This window comes from Tamandua tetradactyla, chromosome 24 (assembly GCF_023851605.1).
Source record: "Tamandua tetradactyla isolate mTamTet1 chromosome 24, mTamTet1.pri, whole genome shotgun sequence".
In the NCBI taxonomy this organism is placed as follows: Eukaryota; Metazoa; Chordata; class Mammalia; order Pilosa; family Myrmecophagidae; genus Tamandua; species Tamandua tetradactyla.
In genome coordinates this window covers 34,874,342-34,898,953 of record NC_135350.1, presented here as the reverse complement: position 1 = coordinate 34,898,953, position 24,612 = coordinate 34,874,342, and the positions used below count along the sequence as shown (strand labels likewise).

Genomic DNA, 24,612 nt, shown 5'->3' with positions numbered 1-24,612 from the left:
TTTTCAGCTCTTACTCCCTAGACCTGCTGAAAGCAACATTGCCCGCTTCTATATCTTTAGGACACCTCTTAGTAGTATTTAGGACACCTCTTAGTAGTATTGTCAAAGCTATTGTTAGTTTTCCTTATATTATGTTTTCCTATATAAATAATTGTCTTGTCTTTAAACTATGGACTACTTAAAGGCAGGGGTCTTTCCTTAGTTATCTTTCTATTCTTTCAAGCCATAGAATAGAATAGAATGTTGCAGCTTCTTAAAAATGACTTAATTTACATTATAAATGCTTCATCAAAAAAGGAGGTTAGACTACCTTTTATATTCTAAATAATCTTTATTCAATAAAGCAAGTAAAATATAGCTTTTGGAATAAGTGCACAGAAACTGAGCATTTTGGAATTCTGTAGTCAAAGCATTTGAAGGAACCCAAGAGTCATACCAAGTGGAGTGATATGTATAAATAGCTACAGCATTGACCTGATTTTTGGTGTATTATTTTGCCCAGTTTACTAGATAAAATAGTTACCTTATATTATGATAACCCTTTTCATATTCAACCTTCTAAGATAACTGTATATCTGAATGCCTAAAGACAGATATATTTTCTACATTCTATTAATTTTTTTGCATGTATATATTACCATTCCTGTAATATTCCTAAAATAGTACAATAGCATGCTATCATTTAGTACACATTTACAGAATGCCTACTGTGTGTCAGGCATTGTGTTAGGCAGTGAGAATATGACTGTAGTATACAGACAAAGTTACTTTTCTCATGGATTCTGTGATCTAGTTGGAGATACAGAAGTGTATAGAGAAAATTAAAATAGAGTAAGATGCATACTATGTTAGTGATAAAGGGCTCTTTCAGAAGCCTTAGGCAGAGCATTTGTCCTGAATTCGTAGGGTTAGGGAACCTTCATGGAAGTGGTGATGTTTGCACTGTAACTTGCAGGGTAAATGGAAGGGAAGCCAAGCAAAGGGGGAGTAAAGAATGATACCAGCAAAGGAAACAGGAGAGAGAACATACCATGACCTAGGAAATAAAAGAATATTAGCACGTTAAGAATATAGAAGACAAAGGAGGCCAGAAATATATTGAAGGTCATTAAAACCATTTTAATAAGTTTGAACTTTAATCTGAAGGCAATGGGAAGTACTGAAATTCTAAGGAAGTGATGTGATCAAAATTATTTTCAAAAAATCACATGGACCTCATTGCGAATACTATGGATAATGGAGTGGATGGAGGTGGTGGGGTAAGAATAGAATCATAAAGAATACTTAGCCATCACTTGAGGGTAGTGGTAGAGGCCAAGGAGATGAAAAGTGTTAGACTGATTAGATAAATGAACAGAGGTGTTGGCTGAGGAATGAGGAGTCATAGATGACTCTTACCATTATACTTTCCACAACTGGGGAGATAATTTTATTGTCCCATTGATAAAGCCAGAAACACAAAAATACTATTAGTTAGATAAAAGAAAATGAATACAGTTTTGGAAATGTTGAAGTTTAGGTGTTTGTGAGACACTTATACATAGATATTCAGGAGAACAAAAACATATGGGCCTGGAGCTTAGGTGAAAGTCATGGCTAGCCACATAAATATCAGTTCTCCCTCTGTCTACTTATGTTAAGTAAGCCTCCAGGAGCCTCATTATGTAAGGGCTAAGGAGAAGTAGGTGCCCCAGAGAAGAAAGACTTTCCAGAGGGGAAGGAGCATACCAGAGGAGTGCAGTTTCATGGAAACAAAGAAGAAAATCCCTTGTAGATGGGTGTCGTATTTCTTGGGATCAAATATCTGAGAATTCTGAGGACATTGTGAATTAACTTAATGGACTGCCATATACAAATTCTAATTGCCAGGGTCAGAGGCATGAATAAAAACTTGGAACTGCAGTTAAAATGTTGACTCATGAATAATTTTAGAGTATTTTAAACTTCAGTGACCTTTTTGCTCCTGAGAACCTGTAAGAACCCCTATTCCAGAACCACAAGTCTGAGACCTATGTCCTGTCACTAGCTTTATATGCTGAGGGTCACAAGGAGTTTTAGTGAGAGTGGTCATCATGCAGTGTAGCCATTTTCATGGTAGGATGTCCCATACAAAGAGCTTTAAATTGAGCTTAAAATGATTGCTTCTAATAAAATGACATTGAAAGTATAATACTTTTCATTTGAAATAGCATTATGGGCTTTTATTTGAATATTTCCAAAAAGAAAATATGTTCATAAGACAATCCATGTGAAGAAGTCTAGGAGCTGAGTGAGGTTAAACATCATAGAAATGAAGTAGCCAAAAATAAATTTCCTGAATTATCTATGAAATCACGTCAATATCAATATATGTGGATGTGATTACAAAAGCCATAATTTTGCTATTGCAAGGGAACCTTTCAGATAACTTTACTGGATAGCTTCTCTAACAAAATTCAAGAGACTTGGAATGCTTGTTTAAGTGATCTATAGAAATCTGATGTTTATGCCAGCCCTTTAATGTGATTAACAATATGATTATCTACAGAGTCTATTTGTTTTCATTTTTAGATGAGTGGATGCTATCTAGATCTAATCTCTCTGGGAAAGCTGTAGTTATTGCCCTTATGCCAAACTTCAAGTTAGATCTTGGGGTGGGGGACACCAGCACAAAAGAAGATATGTGGTGTTTGGAGAGCTCCAGAAGAAGGAGAGGAGGGAACATCAGTGTTTCCCTGAATATTAGGATGACTATATGTCAAGTCTAAATCAAACTAAAATTACTTTTTGAAGGCATTTTCTTGAGGACGCAATAACTTCTCCAACAAGGCAGAGAAAATCATGACTCCAAAGTCACAATTCAATTAGCATATTACTTTATCACCAGGAGGAATAAAATTAATTTCAGTGAATAGTACTAGATCAATGAGATATCAAATCAAAAAAGATGCTATATCTAACCACATTTAAGGGCCTTCTAAGGGTCCTGCAGAAATATCTTCAATGTATTTTAACCTAACATTCTTCAAGTGACACTTGAGAGTATCTGAATATTGCACTTCATTCTAAAAGAATGAATACTAAAAGAGTTTGTCTCTAAGCAACTGAATCAGCAGATTCTGCCACCTTTCAGTCTCAGAAACATATTGCTTTTAATTTTTGCATCAGAAAAATAAAACTTCAAATGAATTAGGCCGATAATTCATATTTTATCTCATATCATGTGCATAAATTTTGCCGTTTCAATAACCACGTTCAGTTGTCTAAGGCAAAATTATGTGTTGGAAATTATGGATGGTAACTCTGAAAAAAATATTATTGGATACTCTACATTAATATCTATAATGCTACTGATAGCAAAAACTGAAGGCTGAGCAGATTTTCTAGAAATTTGCTCTAAAATATTGGGGTTCCTTAACTATAGTTAAACCTACTGTGCTGCAATATCCACCTGGGCTGCTTTGTGTCATTCCCTAAGACTAATGTGCACTTAATACTTAGCCTGCCTGCTGTGTTATGAATAATAAAGTATCTTAAGTCCAGAATCTTGTCTCTTTGACCAGTGCCAAAGAAACTGTGGTAGCCAACTTGTTAGCTTGAAACCAGAGAAAAACCTCAGACTCTTTACAGTTCTTGACACCTATTATTATTTTCAATGTGATTTTGAAAATTAAATCTTAAAGTATTTTACCAACTGAAATAAAGACTTTGAAGAAATTATTTAATAAATGTATCAGAATTGCTGGACAATTTGTTTAAAATGCAGAATCTAGATCCCACTACATCAGTCCTAATGCGTGAGAATTTCTGAGGATGAAAGTCTAACATTTTAATATGCATCTCGGGTGATTCTTATGCCTATTGATGTATTAAAACCACTGATGTCAGGAAATGGATGACTAACCTGTTTCTTAGATTAGCACATAAATTTAAATTTTTTGATCAGGTAACTAAGTCAAAATGTAACTTTGCTTAAAAGAAATATTGCATCCTGGTGGTTAAAATACAGTTAATATACTCTGGAATATTATTTTCCCATATTGGAAACATGTTCCTATTTCCTTTTATTCTTTGAACAAGGTCTTTTTTTCCCCACTGTGTAAACAAAATTGATTTTTTTTTGCAGCTGGCAGTAATTATGTGGGTTAATAGAAACCTAAAGATAAGATGAAGATTAGTGAGTGTGTTTATTCTGCTACATGTTTGATATGATAATGAATTACATACACAGAAATGCCCAGCGGTGGTGGTGGTACATGTGTATATGTATATGTACATCGATCTATGTATTTTTCCATCTACTCTTCATCTTCCTACATTATATGAATAATAATATAGCAAATTCTTAAATGCTACATTGTTAAAAGCTGAGTTATAAGGACATGTTTAATATGTTTCCTGCAGCGTGGTTCCCCACCTTAATACATACTTTTTCTTTCTTGCATCATCCTTTTCTGTTCTGATCTTTTGTTCTCAGTACAGAGGGCCATATAGCTCTCTACTGATTGCTGGGGATACATAAAAATACCTGAAAATATGAAATGGTAACTATGGCATGAAAATATATACAACAGATAAAATGTATCTGCAACATTATGTTATACAATGTTGCATAAATGTTATATGAAAGAAGAGGCCATCTTTTAATGGAAACAGGCTTCTCAGAGTTAGTGCTGTAAGAATTCAGAATGTCCTCTAGAAAGAAACCATGCTATAACCTAAGGCTAGCCCATGCTTTAAGAACAGATCAATATTTTCTACTTTCCTAAAGCCTATATATTCTTAATAAAGGACAGAAAAACTGAACTACTCTTTCTTCAATGGCTAATACTGTAAGCTCAGAAGACAAAGAAGAGATGTATCATATATAGCCTTAACCATGACAAGCAAATGTTCATGAAAAGCTGAATTTCAAAAGCTGTTTGTGTTTTTCCTTTGTAAATTATGGCACAACATAACTTGAATTTCTACTTACAAAAAATGGCAAGAAGAAAATCTACATTCTTGAAATTCTTCATTTTAATGGAGGAATGACACGTTAACTCCAAAGTAGTGTGACAGGTTCCAAACTTCATATTAAAATGGTGATGAGGGATAGAAGTAATAACGTTAGCCAAATTTGCTGGATATATTTGCACAATGGGAATAATGGAAAAAGCTTCTTGTTACAGGAAGGCAGTTATGAGTATGAGAATAATGTGATTTACTGCAAGTTATTGCAGAGTAAGACAAGGTGAAGAAAAATTCAGTGATTTCCTCTCTAATGCTGCATATTTAATCTTTTGTATTTTCAACATAGTTATTTTACTATTGATAGGCCTTTACATATCCATGAAAAATTTATTGTGGTGATGTTAGGTATCCTGATTTTTGCTGCAGACATCATGTTCTTGCTCACAATACCAACATTCTTATCAACAACAATCATTGTCCTAATTTGTCCTAATGTGCTGAGGACATTACATATAATATCTTATTTGATTCTTAAATCTGCTCCAAGAGTATTTTACTCTTGTCATACTCTTTGATATATGTGGAAATGGGCCTAAGAGAGCCTAACTTGTGAGAGTGATAAGAGATGATGTGACTGGAAAATTGACCTGGAATCTGCTCCAAGAGTATTTTACTCTTGTCATACTCTTTGATATATGTGGAAATGGGCCTAAGAGAGCCTAACTTGTGAGAGTGATAAGAGATGATGTGACTGGAAAATTGACCTGGAATATATCCAATCTTATCATAAAATCTCCAGAATAGTCTGGAGCATTTTGCATTAAGTACTTGTACCGGATAAACAGATAAGCACATTGCTTGAACCTTCTGAACAGAGGAGTAAGGTACTACATAAAATTTTATGGGACAATGGCAAGGTCATGATGTTTGCACCTCACATGAAAGACTTGGGGTCTGAGAAGTCTGCATCTTTCCTGTATTTTGTTGTCTCTCACTTTGAATAACTGTCTTTTTGACATTTGAATACCACAACTTTTGCCATTAAAGTTGCTGTTCTTGTTAGTTCACTTATTCATCAATCACATCATCATCACTTTGTGACAACTATGCATTCCCATTTTCCAGATGAAGAAAAGAAAGTTCTAAAGATGTTAAAGGATTTACCTTATACCACACAGCCTTTAATTGACCAAGAGGTTTACAAACTAAGAAGCATCTGCCCTATAGCTAAAATTCTTAACCAAATATTCTCTACCAAAGAAAATTGTTTGTTATCACTTACATGTCAGAGGAAATTTTTTCTACATGTAAGAACTACAGCAACAGATCTCCCAGACAATTGTATAAATTCATCAAGAGAGATGCTATTTAAACAAGTCTGGCCACAAAATTATATAAAGATAAAAAAGTACAAAGCAAATAAAAGGATAGAAGGAATAGTAAGTTCTGATTTGTTCTTTTTCAATCTCATTTGTTACTGGTGATATTACATGAGCAAGCACCAGTCACTAACTCCTTCCCATAGCAGCTTTTTACTGGATATGCACTCTTTCCTTGTTCTGTGTGTTTGGTGCAGCAGATTTTGCCAGAAGGGCAGCGTAAGTTGATCAATAGGAACAGATTCAGGTTGTTGGGAAAAACTTGTAGTGATGCTTCAGGTGCAGCTCCAAATCAATAAGAAACAGTGCTTCTTAACCGAGTGTAATGAAGAGCAATTACTGTGGCTAAATGACATCCTGTGTTGGATCATTGTCTATGCTGGAGGCTGATAGGCACCAAACTGAGGGGGCTGTGGGATAAACAGTTGACATGGTTACAAATGGAGTATAACCAAAGAGATGATTTAGCCTGAATTGGTAAATTAGATCTGTAGATACATAAACTGTCAGAGCTGGGAAAATGTTTCATTCTTGAGTTCTTGAGTTCATTCAAAAAAATATTGGAAGAAATCATATTTTTAATTTCTGGCAAGTATCCTCAACCTTGGCATTGATATTTTAGACTGAATAATTTTTTTTGTTCTGAGGGCCTGCTCTATGCAGAATTGCATCTGTGGAGACTGAGTCATGTCTTTTACAAAAGGTATGTTCAAGTCCCAACTTCTGGTCCTGTGGGTGTGAACCCATTTTGTAAATAGGAACTTAAAAGGTGTTACTGGTTAAGTGCAAACAGGATAAGGATAGGCCTTAATCCATTATGACTAAAGTCTTAATAATCAGAAGAAATTGGATACAGAAGGAGAAGTTTCAGGGCACAGACAAAAGCTGGAAGTCAACAGAACCCAAAAGAGAAAAGAGAGGATGCCACCATGAGCACCGCTACGTGAAAGAAGAGCAAAGCACCAAGGATTGACAGTAGCCCCTACCAGACACCACAGTCTTCAGGGGAGAAAGCACTGCCTAGCTGATACCTTGATTTTAGAATTCTCCTAGCATCAAAACCGTGAGCCAATAAATTCCTATTTTTAAGCCAAACCATTGTATGGTATTTATTTTAGCAGCTGGAAAATTAAACAACATTTATTTAACTTTCTCATTGCTAAAGCAAATACCAAACAATGGGTTGGCTTAAACAGCTGGAATTTATTGGTTTGTGGTTTTCAGATTAGGAAAAGGTAAAATCAAACCATCATCAAGGAATACTTTCTTCCTGAAAACTGGTATTCTGGGGTTGACTGCCTGTGATCCTTGGTCTTGGCTCCTCTGTCACATGGCAATGCACATTGTGGTCTCTCCTGACCTTTCCCTTCTCTTCCTGGTTCTTTCGAACTTCACCTTCTTGCTTCCATGGTTTTCTGTTTGAATTTCATTCTGCTTATATAAGACTCTAGTAATTGGACTAAGAACCCATCCTGACTGGGTTGAGCCACACCTTAACTGAAGTCCCCATAAAAATTCCTTCTTACTATGGGTCACACCTACATGAACAGATAATGAACATGTTTTCTGGACCATACAGCTCCGTATCACCACAGTGTCTCTGACTTCTACCCTTTACAACTCAGAATGTCCCCACCCACGTTGTGAAAATTAAAAGTGTTCCTTGAGGGGCAAAATTGCCCCTAAGAATGACTGACTCGGGAGGGCCACAGAGGCTCAACAGGCAGAGTTCTCATGTGCCATGCCAGAGACCCTGGTTTGATTCCCAGTGCCCGCCCATGCGAGAAAAAAAAAAAAAAAGACTGACTCAAGTCAAATTTTACTTGTTTTGAAACATGTTCACAAATTATATAAGCCCTTACTTCTTTCCCAATGTAATTCATAGATAGAATTTTTTTTAAATGTTCATGTACCTGAAGGTAGACAGTAAGTTTTGCAATGAATACTATCTAATTACAATGTAATTCTCGATGGACTTGGGATTCCTCTCTATTTTGAATGATGTATTTTGAGTTGATGTGTTAGTTTTATTTTCGTGTGTGTCTCACTTTGGTTCATTTTAGAACATAATACTATGTGGTGGTAATTGATGATTTTATTCTTTTTGGAAAGTGCTTGGTGAATTTAAGTAAGAATATGTTTGTGAAGAGGATACTCTCTAGAGATGAAAGGAGGAAAATGACTATGCTGTCTCGTCTACCATCCTGGGCATTCAAGTCTCGCCTAAGTTATCGGTTGAGATTCTGTGTGTCAAGGCCTTTGTATTCAAAGAGTTTCTAAAGGATTTCTTGAAATGCAGGATTTATGGATGACTAACATGTGCATTGATTGGATGCCTCATAGAAATAAAAATTTGAAGTAGTGTCTCCTAGAACTCTGCTATGATCACTCCATCTTCCCCAACATTGGGTTTATCACTGCTATCATTTGTATGACATAAAATTCAGAAAGATATGTTCTTTCAGTGTAGCATGCAGTTTGATTATGGAAGCATTCCATAAATGATGCTACTTTTTTGATTTAGGAGGCAAAGATTTAACCATAGCAATCATCTAAGGGTCATCTGGTACACACCCATTCATGTACACACATATATGATATCCAAAGTGCTTACCTTAGGGAAGCACTTCTCTCAAAGTATGCTAAGGAGACCATTTGATTTAGGATCATCAGAAATGCATGATATAATGCAAGAATTCTAATCCCAAATCCAGAACCACCAAATCAGATTCTCTGGGACGTGTGAATAAGGAAACACTTCCTTTAATTTATTTGTAAGATAATTCTTGTGTACAAGAAAATCTTAGAATGAATGTCTTAGGATTTCATAAAGACAGAAGCAGAAGTGTTTGAGAATGACTAATTTCATGCTATATAACATTGTGTAGCTAACTCAAGCCTGAGATACATAGAGAAGCTATGTTAAATATACAGTTGGAAGGTCTACTAATTTTCTAATGTTTCTGAGGAATTTGTAAATATGAACACCCAACTATGACAAAGAGCACAGGCTCTAACACTGGGATTGCTTTTCTTTTTTGTATTATTTGGGTTCTGCAGATATTTTTTCTTAATGTGCCCCTTTCTTTTGTTACCCTATGTTTGATCACGTATATTACTTTCTTTTATCCTCAGTCTCCATTTTTCCTCTCTTAAACATTTTTAAAGTTCATATTTTAAATAACAATTTAAATAAATCTGAATAGAAAGAAGTCTTCATTCTTTCTAATAAACTGCACAAAAAAAATGATTGATCTTAATTCTGTATTAGCTAAAAATGGCTTCACTTCCTTTAAGTGGCACCACTTCAATTGTAAATTTTTCTTGTCCAGCTTCTATAAATTATATTTACCTCCTTATGCTTCTGCATGAAGTATATCTATGTAGTCTCCCATGAAAGGAATATTTCCTTCCACTCTCTTGGGTGGAAAACTTACAGATGTGACTAAAAACCACATTTACCACTGGGCTAAAATAAAGTGCTATTTAGGACACCTTGAAACATTTTCTTTATCGGCAGCAATTGCTTGGTTGGAATGAGGAGAGGTAACTGCTTAATCATGTCATATTTTTAGCAAGTTCTGCAGGATGATTTCTGGGCTGCAGTTATTTGGGACATCAGTCATGAAGCTTTGTGGAGGAATACAGGAAGTTCTGCATCAGTCTCCTGGCTTTTGAAAAGAAAAGAAGAAACACGAAGCATCTTGATTACTGGAATAATTCCAAAGATTCACTATTAAGCATTTCATTGAACTATAGTAATCAAAAAAAATTACTTGTGTAATTACTTGTGTAAACACATTACAATGTGTTTGCTTTTTCACATTTCTTATCTTCTTCCTTGTGAGCTGCACTAAGTTATACAAAAAACATGCATAGTTTTAAGCATTCATTATGGTGACAGATCACAATTACTTCCTGTGACACAGACAGAAGAAATGCAGAAGTCATCCCATGCACTCTATTTTTTTTTTTCTTTTTTCTTTTGGTATGCTGTACGGCAGGACACATTTCATTATTTTTCTATTGCAGGACCATTTGTTGAATTTTTGTTTGCTTGTTGTTTTTTGTTTATTTTGCTGTTTGTTTGTTGGAAAGTGCATGGACCAGGAATCGACCTGGGTCCCCATGCACTCTTAATTAAAAAAAAAAATGCTCCAACTTTATGCAGATTTTCCTCTTTGATATGAGCTTGAACAGGAGATGGCCTAGGCCAGGTGAGTCAAGAACTAAGAAAGAATCTAGAATATGATATTTTGAAACATTCTGGATCCTGGAGGACTTGAGAATTTTATTTGTTCAGTTGTGTTCACAGTGTATTTTGTTAACAGTGCCACATTTCTTTAAAATTCTTTAAAAATTATCTGAGCTATCATGTAGTGAAACAAATCCAAGCAAAATAGTGGGTACTCTGTGCCAGAATTAGAGCCTGCATGACCCACACTCTCTCATCTCCCTCATCTGTACACTTCCAGCTGCGCTGCCTGAGGCACAGGCATCTCCCACTCCGCCCGTGCTCCCTCAGTGAGTCTCAGCTTTCTGAGAATAAACAACTTACCCAAGAGAAAAGTTTATGCCTCTTTGGACTCTAGATATATTAGATATGATTATGGAGAGGCCTGATTTCTAGGATTCATCTAGATGGGCAGAAGAAAATCATCCTCACTGAGGTAATAGAAATATTTGTGTAAGAATTTATTTCATTCTGACAAGGCCTTGAGCAACATGACCCAGTGAAAAATGCTCTGAAAAAGTATATTACTTTTCTGTCAATAAGTTTTTCTGGATAAAAATAGCTGTGAGAAAAAAAATCTGAGAAAATTGTAGACACAATATTTACTTCAAAATGCTTCATAAATTTTGCAAACAAATAAAATATTATCTTTTGTCCTAAAATAGCTAGGTTATATATTCAGTGTCTGACTGTTTCTTACCATGTAGAGTTGAAATAGATTTTTTCTCCGTATATTTTTTCTTCAAACTTTACCTATACTTTAACTCTGTATGTAATGCTGTGTATAAACTCCTATCAACTTATAATTCTTGCTTCAGATTTTGCATTTTTTTTAGCTTTTTGAATATACTTATTTGTGGTCCTTATGGGAAATATTTGAATTATCGAAGATGTGTAATTGTTGATATAACCATTGTTTGTGACATGTCTTCTAACTCCAACAAGTGAATGCATTTTCAATTGCCGTTTTTTAGATATTTTTTATCTCAGACTGATTAATTTCCAATTATCCAACTGACCTTTCTAAAATATGGCTTTGTAATGTCATGTAGCTCTTTGTAAACTTTCAGTAACTCCTCATTTGATTATAAAATTCCAAAGTTCTTATATTAGCATTCAAGGATTTAAACAACATAGACAACTTACGTGTAAAATATTCTCCTGCTCCATCTCTGTGTGAACAGCTTATCCCACCTTAGCAAGAAATTTGAATACTAACAGTTCTCAAAACAGACTTTGAAAATATGTATCTACTCCTTATTCACAATGCCAAGAATGCCTCCCTGACATTGTGGTAATCCAAATTACATTCATTCCCTAGGATTTAGTTCAGATCAAAGCTCCAATTTTGATAATTTTCTTTTTCCCTTTTTTATCCAACTCTTCCTTTTATCATATCTTTACCAACTGCTTATCAAGCACTTACTTCAGGTTAGGAAGTAGGCTAGGTGCTGGGAATACAGCTATGAACAAAGTTGGCACAATTCTAGTTCTCCAAAATCCTATGGTCTAAAAGGGTGACAAACATTAAAAAAATAAACACACAATATACGTGTATATACTTATGTTAATACAATTGACCAAAGGAAAAATTACAGGGTGTGTTTGTATTAAGAGGCTATAACTTGATTTAAATTGTGGGATGTGGGAAAGGATTAAGAAAGTACTGGGGGCTGAGTTAGACTTGTTAGGCAAAAGTGAAGGATTTCAGGCAGAGACTAAAAGGCCAAGGTACCTAAAGGACCTGAGGAGAGAAAGCTCTTCCTGTTTAAGGAACTCAAAGATGACCAAACATGGCTAGAAACTCAATGATTGAGGGAAAAATTTCTCAAGAAGAAATTAAAGAGGTAGTTAGGGCTAGACCATTTGGGATCTTATAGAAAAAATTCTATCTTGTTGAAATTCAGTAGGAAGGAAAATAAGGAAGGCTGCAACATGGTTGGATTTGCATTTTTTGAAGATTTCTGTAGTTGTTTCATAGTATGGGTATGAAAATGGGGAAGAGTAGATGCAATAACCCACACATGAGAGAATGGTGTCTAGAACTGGAGAGATAGTGGTGAAGACACAGAGAAGTAGACAGAATGAAGATAGAATCCCTTGTGAAGCAGTAATGGATTGAACAGTAGGGAATGAGAGAGAGAAGAGAGTATTGATAATTCCAAATTTTCTGGGTGGGCTCCACTCATTCTTTGATACACCAAATATTACTGAAATTATTAACAGTAGATGAAAACCTGACACAATGCAATTATGAGTTCAATTTGAAAAAAAAATGATTGCGATGCCTGTAAGGTAGTTATGATTGTAAATAAAGAATTTGAAAGTCTGAAAAGAAGTTTAGATTGAAGTGTTAAGTTTATGATCCTCACACAAAGATGAAAGTAAAGTTCGGGAAATAAGCAAGATCTTCCAGAGAGGGTGAAATGAATCATGGACCAGGCTGTGGAGATACTAACATTTAAAAAGCACAATTAAAAAGTAGACTGGTGCAAGCATAGTTCAGAGGTAGAATTCTTGCCTGCCATGTGGGAGACCCAGGTTCGATTCCCAGTCTATGCACTTCCCAAAAAACAAACAAACAAGCAAAACAAACAAACAAACAAGAATTCAATAAAGGGTACTGCAATAACGGGATACTCACATAGAAAAAGAATGAAATGTAACCCCACCATACAACATACAAAAAACAAAAACAAAAAACAAACAAAAAAATAGACTAATAAAAGAAATAACGTTGTAATGACAAAGGTAAGCAAGAGAACAACAGGAATGTGAGATGTCACAGATATCAAAAAATGACAAGAATTCAAGATGAGAGTGGCTAACATTTATTGCTTCTCAATGATAAGTAATAGGTGAACTGAATAGCATACATTTGGTTTAACAACTTAGAGATCTTCAGGAAGAGCAAAAACCAAACTGGTGGGAGTTATAAATAAGGAGGAGGTAAGAAACTGAAGCAACAAAATAATGTAATTCTTTTGAAAGCTCTGTTTCATTCCAAGGTATTATGCAGTTGTACCACTAATTTTTCACTAAATCTCTTCTTTATTTTGAACACTTTCATACTATTGTTTTAGTGAGTTATTTGATCTTGTTTTAATTTTTATGTGCATTAGCTTAGATACTTAAGTAAAAGCAAGTCTTTGAAGATAAGAGTGTACATCTGATCACCCATTAAATTTATATTGGGTAGAGGTTATCCATAAAAATGAATAAATGGATACATGAATGAAAGAACAAATGGTAAAAGGAGAAGAACCAAAGAGGATCTTTAAACCTCAACTCTTAATGGTAAAATAATGTATTTTTGAAATTTCATGCTTTTACAAAATGTGTTTCTAATTTGTAGACAATGATATTCTGACCATAAATAACTTCTCATGCCGTAATTCATTCCATGCTGTGTCTTATTTATTATTTATATAAAATGAAAGCGTTTCAGAAAATTATGTGGGGAAAACGGATATTGCATCATCACAAATCCCAAATGACTCTGTTTACCTTATATTTGCATACAAATGTTCACAATATTCTTTTGACATTGTAAATTCCTTGAAAGACATTTAAATATATATTTTTTTTTTTACCAAATCATCAGTTGTTAACAGTCAGTACTTATTCTTTGTTAAATCTGTTCTGTATGCCTGCATTTTCTTAAATTACCTTTGGTCTGCCCTAAATTGTTTTCTGAAGGAAAACATAAACAAAACTAATACAAAATGACTGGCAACCTAAAAATCACATTTAAAGTACATTTTGTATCTCTTAAAAAAATTTGTGTAATTAAGTCATTAAATATATTTAAATTCAAATAATGAATAGGTCCTCAAGTGGTTTGATAGCCTTGTGCCAAAATTTGTATCATGATAACTATTTTGCCAGTTATATTGGAGATGGAAAGTGAAGTATACTATTTACTATCTCCTGCATCCCTTTTCCTCAACACCATTCTTCTGTGCGTTTAAATTACCGAATGCTTCTGGATATCCCCACTTCGCAAGTGTCCTTTTGAAATCTCAATTCTGCAAGTAATCCAATAGGTAGGTTCCTAAATTTTAAATAGCTAATAACTTAATTTTAAAGGCATCTGGAATTAATTTCTGCATGGTATGTGGGTATATTTTGCCTGGTAAATTAAATTCAGCATTAATAAGCAAAATATACTTAAAAAATCAAAAGTAAGTGGCCCCAAGATGAGGTATTAGTATTAACAAACCCATTGGGGAGCTCAGCATTTATTTATTTTTTGACAGGTTCAGTGAATCTTGTATATAGGATTTAGAGGCCTATAAATCCTTATAAGATATAGGATTTACAATCATCTTGAATAAGCCAATCATTTGAAAAGTCTGTTTTTCTATCTATAAAGTAGAAGTAAGGTATTTGCAATCAATCTTTATGTTCACTTACATGAATAAATCAGGATAGTTTGTGTGAAAGCAACTTATAAAATTTAAGTTTTTAAATAAAATAAAAGTAAAATAAACAATAGATGGCATGCTAAAATTATATGTATTATTTGGGTAGCCCAAAATTATACCATGTATTTAATTATGTCTGTCTTTATTCCTAAAAATTAATACATTACAGTATACGAATGTAAAACTACAAACGAGTAACTTAAAGTTGCTCTATTTTATTTCAGTTTCTTCCTCATTGTTATCTCTTGGATTATATAAATCAAGTCTTACTTTTACAGCACACCGCATCCCCTCCCCCACACAAGCAGAGTTTACAAGGTAAAATTACTCATAAACTAGAATCATTTAAGCAAGGAATTTAGGCCTCACTTCATTTAATCATGTCAATAAATACTAGAAAACAAGAGAAATGAACAATAGACTAGATTCTTAATCAATGCTATTCTATATTTTTATTAATTTGTAGGAAACGAGATATTTTTACTTCCTAAAGCCACAGCTATTGGCTACAAAGCCCATGGGTTATTTATACAAAAGTCATTAAGTGAATTAAAGGTTTTTTTGTGTGTGTGTGGTTGTATTTTTGAATACTACTCATATTCAAGAAACGTTTCACCATCTATGTTAGGTATTGGGCATCTGGGTGTCTAGACTAGAGATTCACTTTCCATATGGTTGCTGTAGAAAACCACAATTATCCAATACTGTGCCTTTCTGTGGAATCACTTAAAATTATTTCTTGCTCATTTCTCTTAGCCGGATCAATTTAGCTTAAATCTCACTTTTCCTTTTCTTGTAAAAATAACACTTTTCTGCAATATCAATTGTGTAGAATTATCCTTTCTTAGTTATCTTCTGTACTGATTCCTTAACCATATCCCCCTTATTGTTGTTACAAACAGTAATTATCTGAAGTTCTCATTTATATCACCTTTCAACTAAAGAGAATTGCTCACACAGGGTACCCATGTATCACACATACACACACACACACACACACACACACACACACACAGAAGGACTTACTTTTAAAGACAACTCATTCTTGTCCTACAGGATTCAGTGCTGTCAAGAGTTCAATTACTCTGGTTATAAACAGATCAGGTCAGTGGTCTATTGTTGTTGTTTTTTCACTTTTCTTGTGAGAAAGAGAGGCTGTGGCCTTTCTCTCTTGGGAACACCCCTTCCGCCAGTTTTACTAACATTTACCTTATTTATCTTGTGCAAATTCTCGAACACCTGTAAAATCCTAAATGCCTACCAGGATAACTTATTGTCCTGCAAAGAATTTGGGAGCGAGGTTGAGCCTGCAAAAATAATTTAACTCTGGACAATTTCCTACATTCCACACTTCTTGCTAATTTTGCACAATCTGAAAGAAATAAGTCCTCTCTGCCCAAACCTTTAAATGCTTCTTTTGTTACTCCTTGAACTTATTACAAGGCATCCTGCTCACAAAGCTGTAACTATGTCTGCATACACTCTCTCTCTGATAGAGTGTTTCTTAGACCTTTCATAAAATCCATCTTTATCACTGAAAACAAATTCCACATCTGTGGATACAAACAAATGCAGGAGCAAGCTGAAACCTTCTGCAGAGAAATGTCCTGGTATTTATAACTGCTTTAGAAATACTATTCCTCAGTGATGACAGGAAAAGGACAGTCTTGTTACATTTAATAAATGTGGTTTGCATCTACACCAACACTTCAATGGTTGCCATTAAGAAAAAGGCACATCTCAGGTCTACCTATTTACTTCACAGCAATACACAGTGAAAAATCAAAAGGGCCATTTGCTTTTTAAGTAGCTCATAACACTTCATTGTTCCTCCATTTTCCTATTTGTGAAGAAAAGTTATTTTTCAAAACCTTTGTCAGAGCGCTGAGAGAAGTGCTGCTTAATTAAACTCATTAGAACCCTAATGCTTTCTTGGTTAGTCTGAATGAAGAAACCTTTTGATTTTATTGAGCATACTCTATGTGTTTTTTAATTGCCATGTTGAACGCTGCTTATGTTTACAAAGACTTTCAAGGTATATACTACATCATGTTTGGTTTAGTAAATGAGGCAATAATTAAAAAAAAAAAAAGTCATTGTAAGGGCCCAGAAGACTTTCTGGCAGGTAGTAAGCGTTATACGTTGTATTTTTAAGTCTCTTTATACAGATAGTCAGGTGTGAGAAGGATTTGTGACACCAGAGATGAGTGAAAAAATGTATTAGTGCTCACAGGACATAGAACAGAGAGGAGCGGCGTGCCTTCCTTGCTGGGTCACATGCAGTGGCACTTGTGATCACACGTGAGGAGCCCAGGCGCACTGACAGAGGCAGGCAGCCAGGATTACGGTGGACCTGGGGACTCTGCCTTCCTGCGTTATGGGCATGGGGCCACACCAGTTGGTCAAGCCTGGGATTTGGGGAGTTTTTATTTGACTTTCAAGGATGCCCAGACCCAAGTAGGATATGGGTGGAGAAGAAGTTCATTATCTTGTATATACAGGTGTCAGGTGTCACTGAGGGACCTAACAGGGTGTACGGAAGAAGTCCCTGTGTCACTACCGGCCTTGGACTTGCTGAGGCGGAAGTGCGAAACGTCCTTATTTTGTTTTAAGCCACTGCATATGTGTTTGTTAAGTAAAGTAAAAGCGGTAGAAGCCTAATTTTACTTTTCTTAATGGCAATAAATGTTTGTAAAAGGATCAGATTTCATGTTTAAACGTTGTCTTTTATTGAAATGCACTGCATGACCATTTTTATAGTCTTATTTAGGGAACCATTATAGTTTCAGGCAGTGGTTCTCAATTGGGAGCAATTTTGCCTCACAAACAGCAGTTGGAAGTATCTGGTCATTACAACTGGGGGATGCTTGCTACTAGCAGCCATAGGTAGATGCCAGGGATGCTGTTAAAAATCCTGTAAAGAACTAGAACAGACTCCCACAGCAAAGAATTATCCAATCCCAAATGCCGATCATGTCAAGCTTGAGTTCTGGAGCCCAAATGATTGAAAGCCAGTCTATATTTGCCAACTGCTAAGCCTATATTCTTGGGTAAGTATGCAACTTTAACAGTTTCCATTTCTTTGTCATTGAAATGAATATAATAGAATCCTCTAATAGATAGTGAAAGTAGTAATACAGAAAACATACTATGCACACTTCTTGGTATGTTATACATCTTCACTAAATTGTAGTTATTATTATAACTATAATCTGATATAAAGTGACTTGTCTGCCTTCAAGCTGTTTTTCTAAAATTTTAATATTTGCATGATATGTGTTCTCTTCTGTTTCGAATTTTTGAGAACCCCTGCCCACCTTAAAACTTTTCGTTTTTAGGTATCAGATAAACACCTAGGTCTTGAAAGCACTGTCATCACCTTGTTATTTGCTGTTGTTGTTGTACATTAATTTTGTTTTGTTTTGCCCAAGATTCAGGGCCTCCTAGAAATTTTATAGAGGCAAATAAAACTTTTTCAGTAATATGGGTCATATATTGTCTTTTCCTCATTATCTTTTTAAATCACTTTATAGAGCTCTAAACTCTCTGATGTGCTCATAATTAAGTCAACTATAGCCTTCTTTCAAACTCAGAAACTAGTGTGATAGAGTTTTGCAGGAAAAAAAATAGTCTCCTCCAATGGTTGCTATCACATATATTTACATTTTTTAATAGAATACTATAAAAATCATTCTCTAAAAGCAAGAGCAAAGAGACTCCTTAAGATATGCACTTCAGTGGGAGAACGGCTATGGACAGGAACTTCATAGTTTCATTCTTAGCTAAAAGTTCACAATGCTTATTTCATCTTTCTTTAGCTGAGTTTTTATAATCTGCACACTTGATTAATTCCTAGATTTTCCATCCATTCATCCTATACTACATGCTGGGTGGACAGGTAATAAAACAGCTGCATGACAGCTAAATCTTCCAAAAACTAACATAATTACCTGAGTTTGGGGAAGCAATTCCTGCTTCAAGAAAGATGTGGCTAGTAATATGCACTGAAAGTTACCTTCAGGGTTGATTCCAGGAGTTTCCGAAGAGATTAGCATCAATTAACAGCATCTTGAGGAAATTAGTTCCTTCTGGGTCAGGAAAACCAAATGGAAATGTTTGTCACAGTATATTTTTATATTTAGAATCCAGAGATCTTTCATATTTCTCTGTATGTGTTCCAATACATGTAGAATGAAATAGAGACCTTAAATATAGAAATTTAAAACTGGAAGGTAACTGAATGTGTTAGGGTTTCTTCAATGTTCTAAATTCTATCTCTCCTCCTCTATTTTAGTCTTTTTATCTGATGGACTCAGAAACTGAAGCCCAGAAATATTAAATCCAAGGTCACACAGTTGGATAGTAATACAGCCAAGATTAGAGTCTTTTGGCTCAAGGTTCAATGTTCTTTCCATTATGCAAAATTGTCCCATGATATATTAAATACACACGGACGTGCACACACACACAATTAGGATCATGAATATAGTGAAGGCTGTGGTTCACCTCCAGTTTTTCCTCCCTCCAGCACACACACCTTCAGGACTGAAGCCTTCATTCCCTAGTCACTAAGAGTGTTGGCAGCTGACACTCATAAGTAAGGTCTTTTTTTGAAAAAAGTTCCCTCTGCAAGGAACAAACAAAAAATAGCCTGCTTACCCAAGGTTATACTCCTTTCTCAGAAGCTAACCTATCCATGTCTAAAAATTTGTTGAGGCAAATGTATAAACCACCCAACCACTTGCCTGAGTTGAGGACAAATTATGAAGAGCCACCCCAGCTTCAGACTCCCTGTGTGATCAGATGGAATTGTGTTCTCTGCTGAAATGAGTTTAAACGTCTTCTTTCACCTGAACCTGACCCTGACCCTGACCCTGACCTTGCAGCCTTCATTCTTCCACAAGTACTGGCCAGAGAGCACCTCCAGCAACCTTTGAACAAATAACTATCTCAGAGTCTGTGTTCTGGGGGACCCAAACTATAACAATAAATGTACATTACTCAGATATTCTTGAGAAAATTGTTTTAATTTTAAGTTGTGATGAAAGTGTTCACTGTGGTGTAGGATGGAATAAATGCTGACAAAAATAACTTCTAGGTCTGTCAGTTACTTTATTTTTTCATCATCATCATTATTAGGCATTTTAGACATATTTGCTCATCTAGTCTTCACAGTAATGTTGTGATATGGGTATGAATATAAATCTCCCTTTCAAGATGAAGAAATTGGATACTTATGAAGATTAAGTCATTTTCCATGGTCACTCGCCTGATAGTGCCTGATTCTAGATGATTCTTCCATTAGACTAAGCTGTCTGAAGCCAGGAGCCAGGTATTTTATGAACAATACTGTTTCCTATCACAGTAATGCAGTACCTTACATTCAATAGTTGCCAATAACTACTTACCAACTAAGTAAATGAATCCACATCTGTCTGACCCCAAATCCCTGCCATTAACCTCTGCACTAGGCAATATCCCATGTATATAATGAGCCCTCATCTTAACAGTGAACATTAAAGAGAATTAAAACAAAGTAAAAACTGCTAAAAAACAAACTATGCGAAACAAAAATGATTTAATTATTCATTTTCTTTGACAATTGAGACTGAGATCCTTCCCTTTCTTTCTTTTTATTTATGGTAGGTCCATATGTACCATATAGACACCAGATATTATACTAGAGAAAGGGTACTGAGACTGCCTGTGAAATTCAGTTATTTGATCTCTTTCAACATGTCTTTATTAAAACTGTATATTGAATTTAATATAATATACCAGGAGGGCTAAATGATCATTTAAAGAAAATGCTGACTACTTCCAACATTGTAATATTAAAGGGAATGAAGTCTCCACCCACTTACTTTACTTTTTTTCTAGTTCTGCAGCATCTGTATGAAAACTAGAAATGAAAAGAAACATTAACATTAAGATTATGGATTTACTAATGTATTTTTATCTCAAAACAAAGTTTTCCTCACAATATTTCACAAGCAGTGCCCATCATTTGTCTAATATTTGGATGTAGATATTAAGCACAATGTTGATTTGGGGATCTTTTGCTAACTATTTCAATGGTTACGTGTCTTATATAAAGTATCAAAGATGGAGAGAAAACAATATCTCTTAGTTGGCTCAATGCTAAAGAATAGGAAAATAGCCAAGCAGGAAAACGTCAGTCAGAAAATTTATTAAATAATTAAAATTAAATAAAAATACTTTATTCACTTTACACCTAAGAAAATCCCTGAGGCATCTCCTGTGAGTCTAACAATGCTTCCTTTATACACCTGGTAACTAGCCTAGCTATCTCCATACCAACTTTATTGAAGAGTTAACATGGCAAAATAGAAGTGATGGAGAACGTGTGCTACAAGTAAGCATGATAACAGCTAGGAGGATAGTTTACAACATTGACATCAAGACATGGGCAGAAAATATACACTCTTAAAGCACTGCTTGGGTTGCTATGTAGGGAATGCCTTGTGGAGGTGGAATGAGAGAGAGAGAGAGAGCCGCAGAGGACAAGGCAGGACGCTGAGAGTTAACAGAACCCAGAAAAGAAGAGAGAAACCAGGAGAGGCCATCACGTGCCTTGCCAAGTGACAGAAAGTCAAAGAGGAAGGACCATGCCAGTCAGCCCCAGAATGCCAAGTCTTCTGGGAAAAAGCAGCACCTTGTTGGCACCTTAATTTTGGACGTCTTCTAGCCTCAAGATTGGGAGCCAATAAATTCCCAGTGTTTAAGCCAACCCATTGTACCATATTTGATTTAGCAGCCAGGAATCTACTGCACGGACTTCTGCTGTGGTCTAGGTCATTTAATTGGTGGTCAGATCAAGAGGAGGGGGTGGATACTGAGAGCAGTGGGTGGCTTGAGGCTGGCAGTGTAGGAGCAAGGACTTGACTCTAAGAGGGATGAGGAAAAGGGAGAAAGCAAAGATAATGTTATAGCAGTGCCATTCACTAAGAAAGAGTACAATTGGCGAAAAACAGATTTTTGAAGTTGAAATCAAGGTTTTGTTTTGTTTTGTTTTGTGTCAAATGTGTGATGTTTATTAAACAACACAGAGAAAATGGCCGGACAGGCAAATTGAAGCTCAAGTTAGAGTACAGGTTTGGAAATATGATTTCTGAGGGGACAATGGAAAAATGGATCTTTTAAATTGTATACCATTTAGTGTCAAGTAGGCAGAAACTTTCCTGGCTCCATCAGCTCATGTTTTTACTAGTGTACTGTGGTCTAGATGGCTAGTCTCTCTTATCTGTCGCTCTTCACTCTTCTTTTCACCTCCTTATACGAAGCAACATTACATCCTTTGCTTTTTTTGCCTGCAGAGCAATTAGCCAGCTAGTCTGTTTCTACCTCAATGATTTTTCTAAACTGAAACAGTGCTCTCTCCAAGATGAATTCTGGTGCCAGCTTGTAAGATAATGAAATCTTTGCTTCCCCTACAGCATGATTCAATGAGCTATGTCTCATTTCTATCCCATGAGGATATGCATCTGTGAGCAAGAAGGTGTCATCCAAGAAGTGCATCCAAAAGTCTAAATGAACAATGTGCTGAAATTTCTTCTAATTACTCTATTGTTCTCCTTAGGTCATTGAAATGACTTTGGTGTTTTTAATTCCCTAAATGTCTAGGTGATGCAAATTATGATACTGGTAATCCTAAAACTCTCTGGGCATACGCTCAGAAAAATCTAGCACCACACCACACCACCATCAAAATCTTTAATAGCATCATACGTGGATGTTAAAATAATCTGTATTTTCAGTTAAAAAAATGCATATACATAGGATTCAACTTTAGGAAATTAGAAAAGAATATTTCTAAATGACTTTTAGAGTAAGTTAACCATTGAACAGTTTTTGTGGAGCAGTATTGCACTGGTATCTTTCGCCTCATGGAGAATTTGATGTTTTTCTAAACACTCATGAAAATTTGGGGTTTTAACTAAAGATGTGTAAATACCACTCTGTGCTCTCTGTATGCAACGATTGAGTTTTTTAACGACACTTTTCCCTTTCTGTGTTCTTACTGTAGGCTACGTATCGAAATCGAATTGTGAGCCAAAATCTCAGCACAAGGGACAGAAAGCCAGTTCATACACCCACAGAGGACCGTTTTAGATGCTCTGCAACTGACCAGACCAGCCCCTACAAAGGCAAAACCTGTCAACTATCAAGTCTGTGTTTAAGTAATTTCTTGAAGGAAAAGGAACTAGTGGAAGTTATCAAGCACTCAAGAGGAACTTATGAAACCCTTACTTCTGAGGTCTCCCAGAACTTACGGGCCTCCGGTGGGCAGAGTTCTCTGAAGCCAACAGCCAAGACAGAAGGGTTCTCCACGTTCTCAGAGAAACCAAAGGAACCAGCTGTGATGGCGAGACAGCATTCAACCTTTACTGGAAGGTTCGGACAGCCGCCGAGAGGGCCAATCTCTTTACACATGTACAGCAGGAAAAATGTTTTTCTCCACCACAATTTACACACCAATGAGCTGCAAACTCTAGGCCAGCAGGATGGGTAATTAAAATCTCTCTGTTCCTGTCTCTATGTAGGGTAAAAATGGTTAAGACCAAACGGTTTTGTTTCTCGTGCATAACTCAGATTTAAATTGTCATGTACTTCTTACTGCTTTTTAGTTTTAGTTATAAACAAGGACTTGTGAACTTTTTTTCTTTTTTAGAATGAGGATTTGAGCATGCTAATTGAGTTAGGTTGAATTGCCTTGAAGACAGTACTCTATTTGTGTATAATAAATGGGACCATCTTGCTGGTTTATATAGTTCATAAACTTATTTATTTCTCTTTTAGTTCTGTCACTCACTGATACGCACTGAAGTCTCAGAAGGTATTATCAAATAGCTCTGGGTTATGGTGTTACTGTGAAAATAGATGTGAGAATGAATAGAAAAAGGAATTGTAAAGAATTTTAAATTACATTGTTACTAGAAGAAGAAAAGAAGAGGGATTTTAAAGCCTTATGTTTGACGTTGTATTTATTTGAGGAAGGAAGTTTGCTTGCATGCAACTTAGAGAAGCATTTGTCTCTCTATTACATACATCCAAGCTTTTCTTATGACACTATTAAGGGGGGAAAGGCTATTTCTTCTATCCTTCAAATGTTTAGTTCACACTAGTTCACAAAGGGTTTCAGACTGAGTAATTGCTAGCAAAATAGAGAATGACAGCTCCGATCTTCCAAAAATTTTCCTTTAAGCTTTTGCTATTGATGTTGAAGTACTATGACATAAGACAGTGAAGTGGCAAAGTTGGCTACATTTTCTAAATGATGCATAAAGCATGACAAGCTATGCCCTTTGATTCACTGTCATAGCAATATCAGCATATTTTTAACAATGAAGATGGAACATTCTAAGAAAAATACTCTTTTACTTTACTGTTCTTATATTTTTAATTTTTTTTTGTGTGTGTGTGTGTGTGTGTGTGTGTGTGTGTGTTTTAACCTATGTCCCCATTTGCGTTTTCCTAATCAACCCTACCTTTGGCACTATATGATGAATTGAGGAACCAAAATCAGGTTGTTGTAGCCTAGAATATAATATCCTGGCTAAGTAGCCATCTAGATTTAGAATAAAAAGTAAATTACATATGAACTATTGCAATTTGACCT

At 35.4% G+C, this 24,612-nt stretch overlaps 1 protein-coding gene across 3 annotated transcripts in view; it reads left to right on the top strand.

Moving 5' to 3' along the window:
* CCSER1 (coiled-coil serine rich protein 1) overlaps positions 1-24,377 on the top strand; it is a 1,450,145-nt gene extending 1,425,768 nt beyond the window's left edge. For all 3 annotated transcript variants that reach the window (XM_077142860.1, XM_077142859.1, XM_077142861.1), the window contains one exon: positions 23,020-24,377. In XM_077142860.1, the coding sequence (XP_076998975.1) occupies positions 23,020-23,505 (486 nt within the window). In that variant the 3' untranslated portion in view covers positions 23,506-24,377. The remainder of the gene's footprint in view (positions 1-23,019) is intronic.
* Positions 24,378-24,612: the final 235 nt, after the last annotated feature.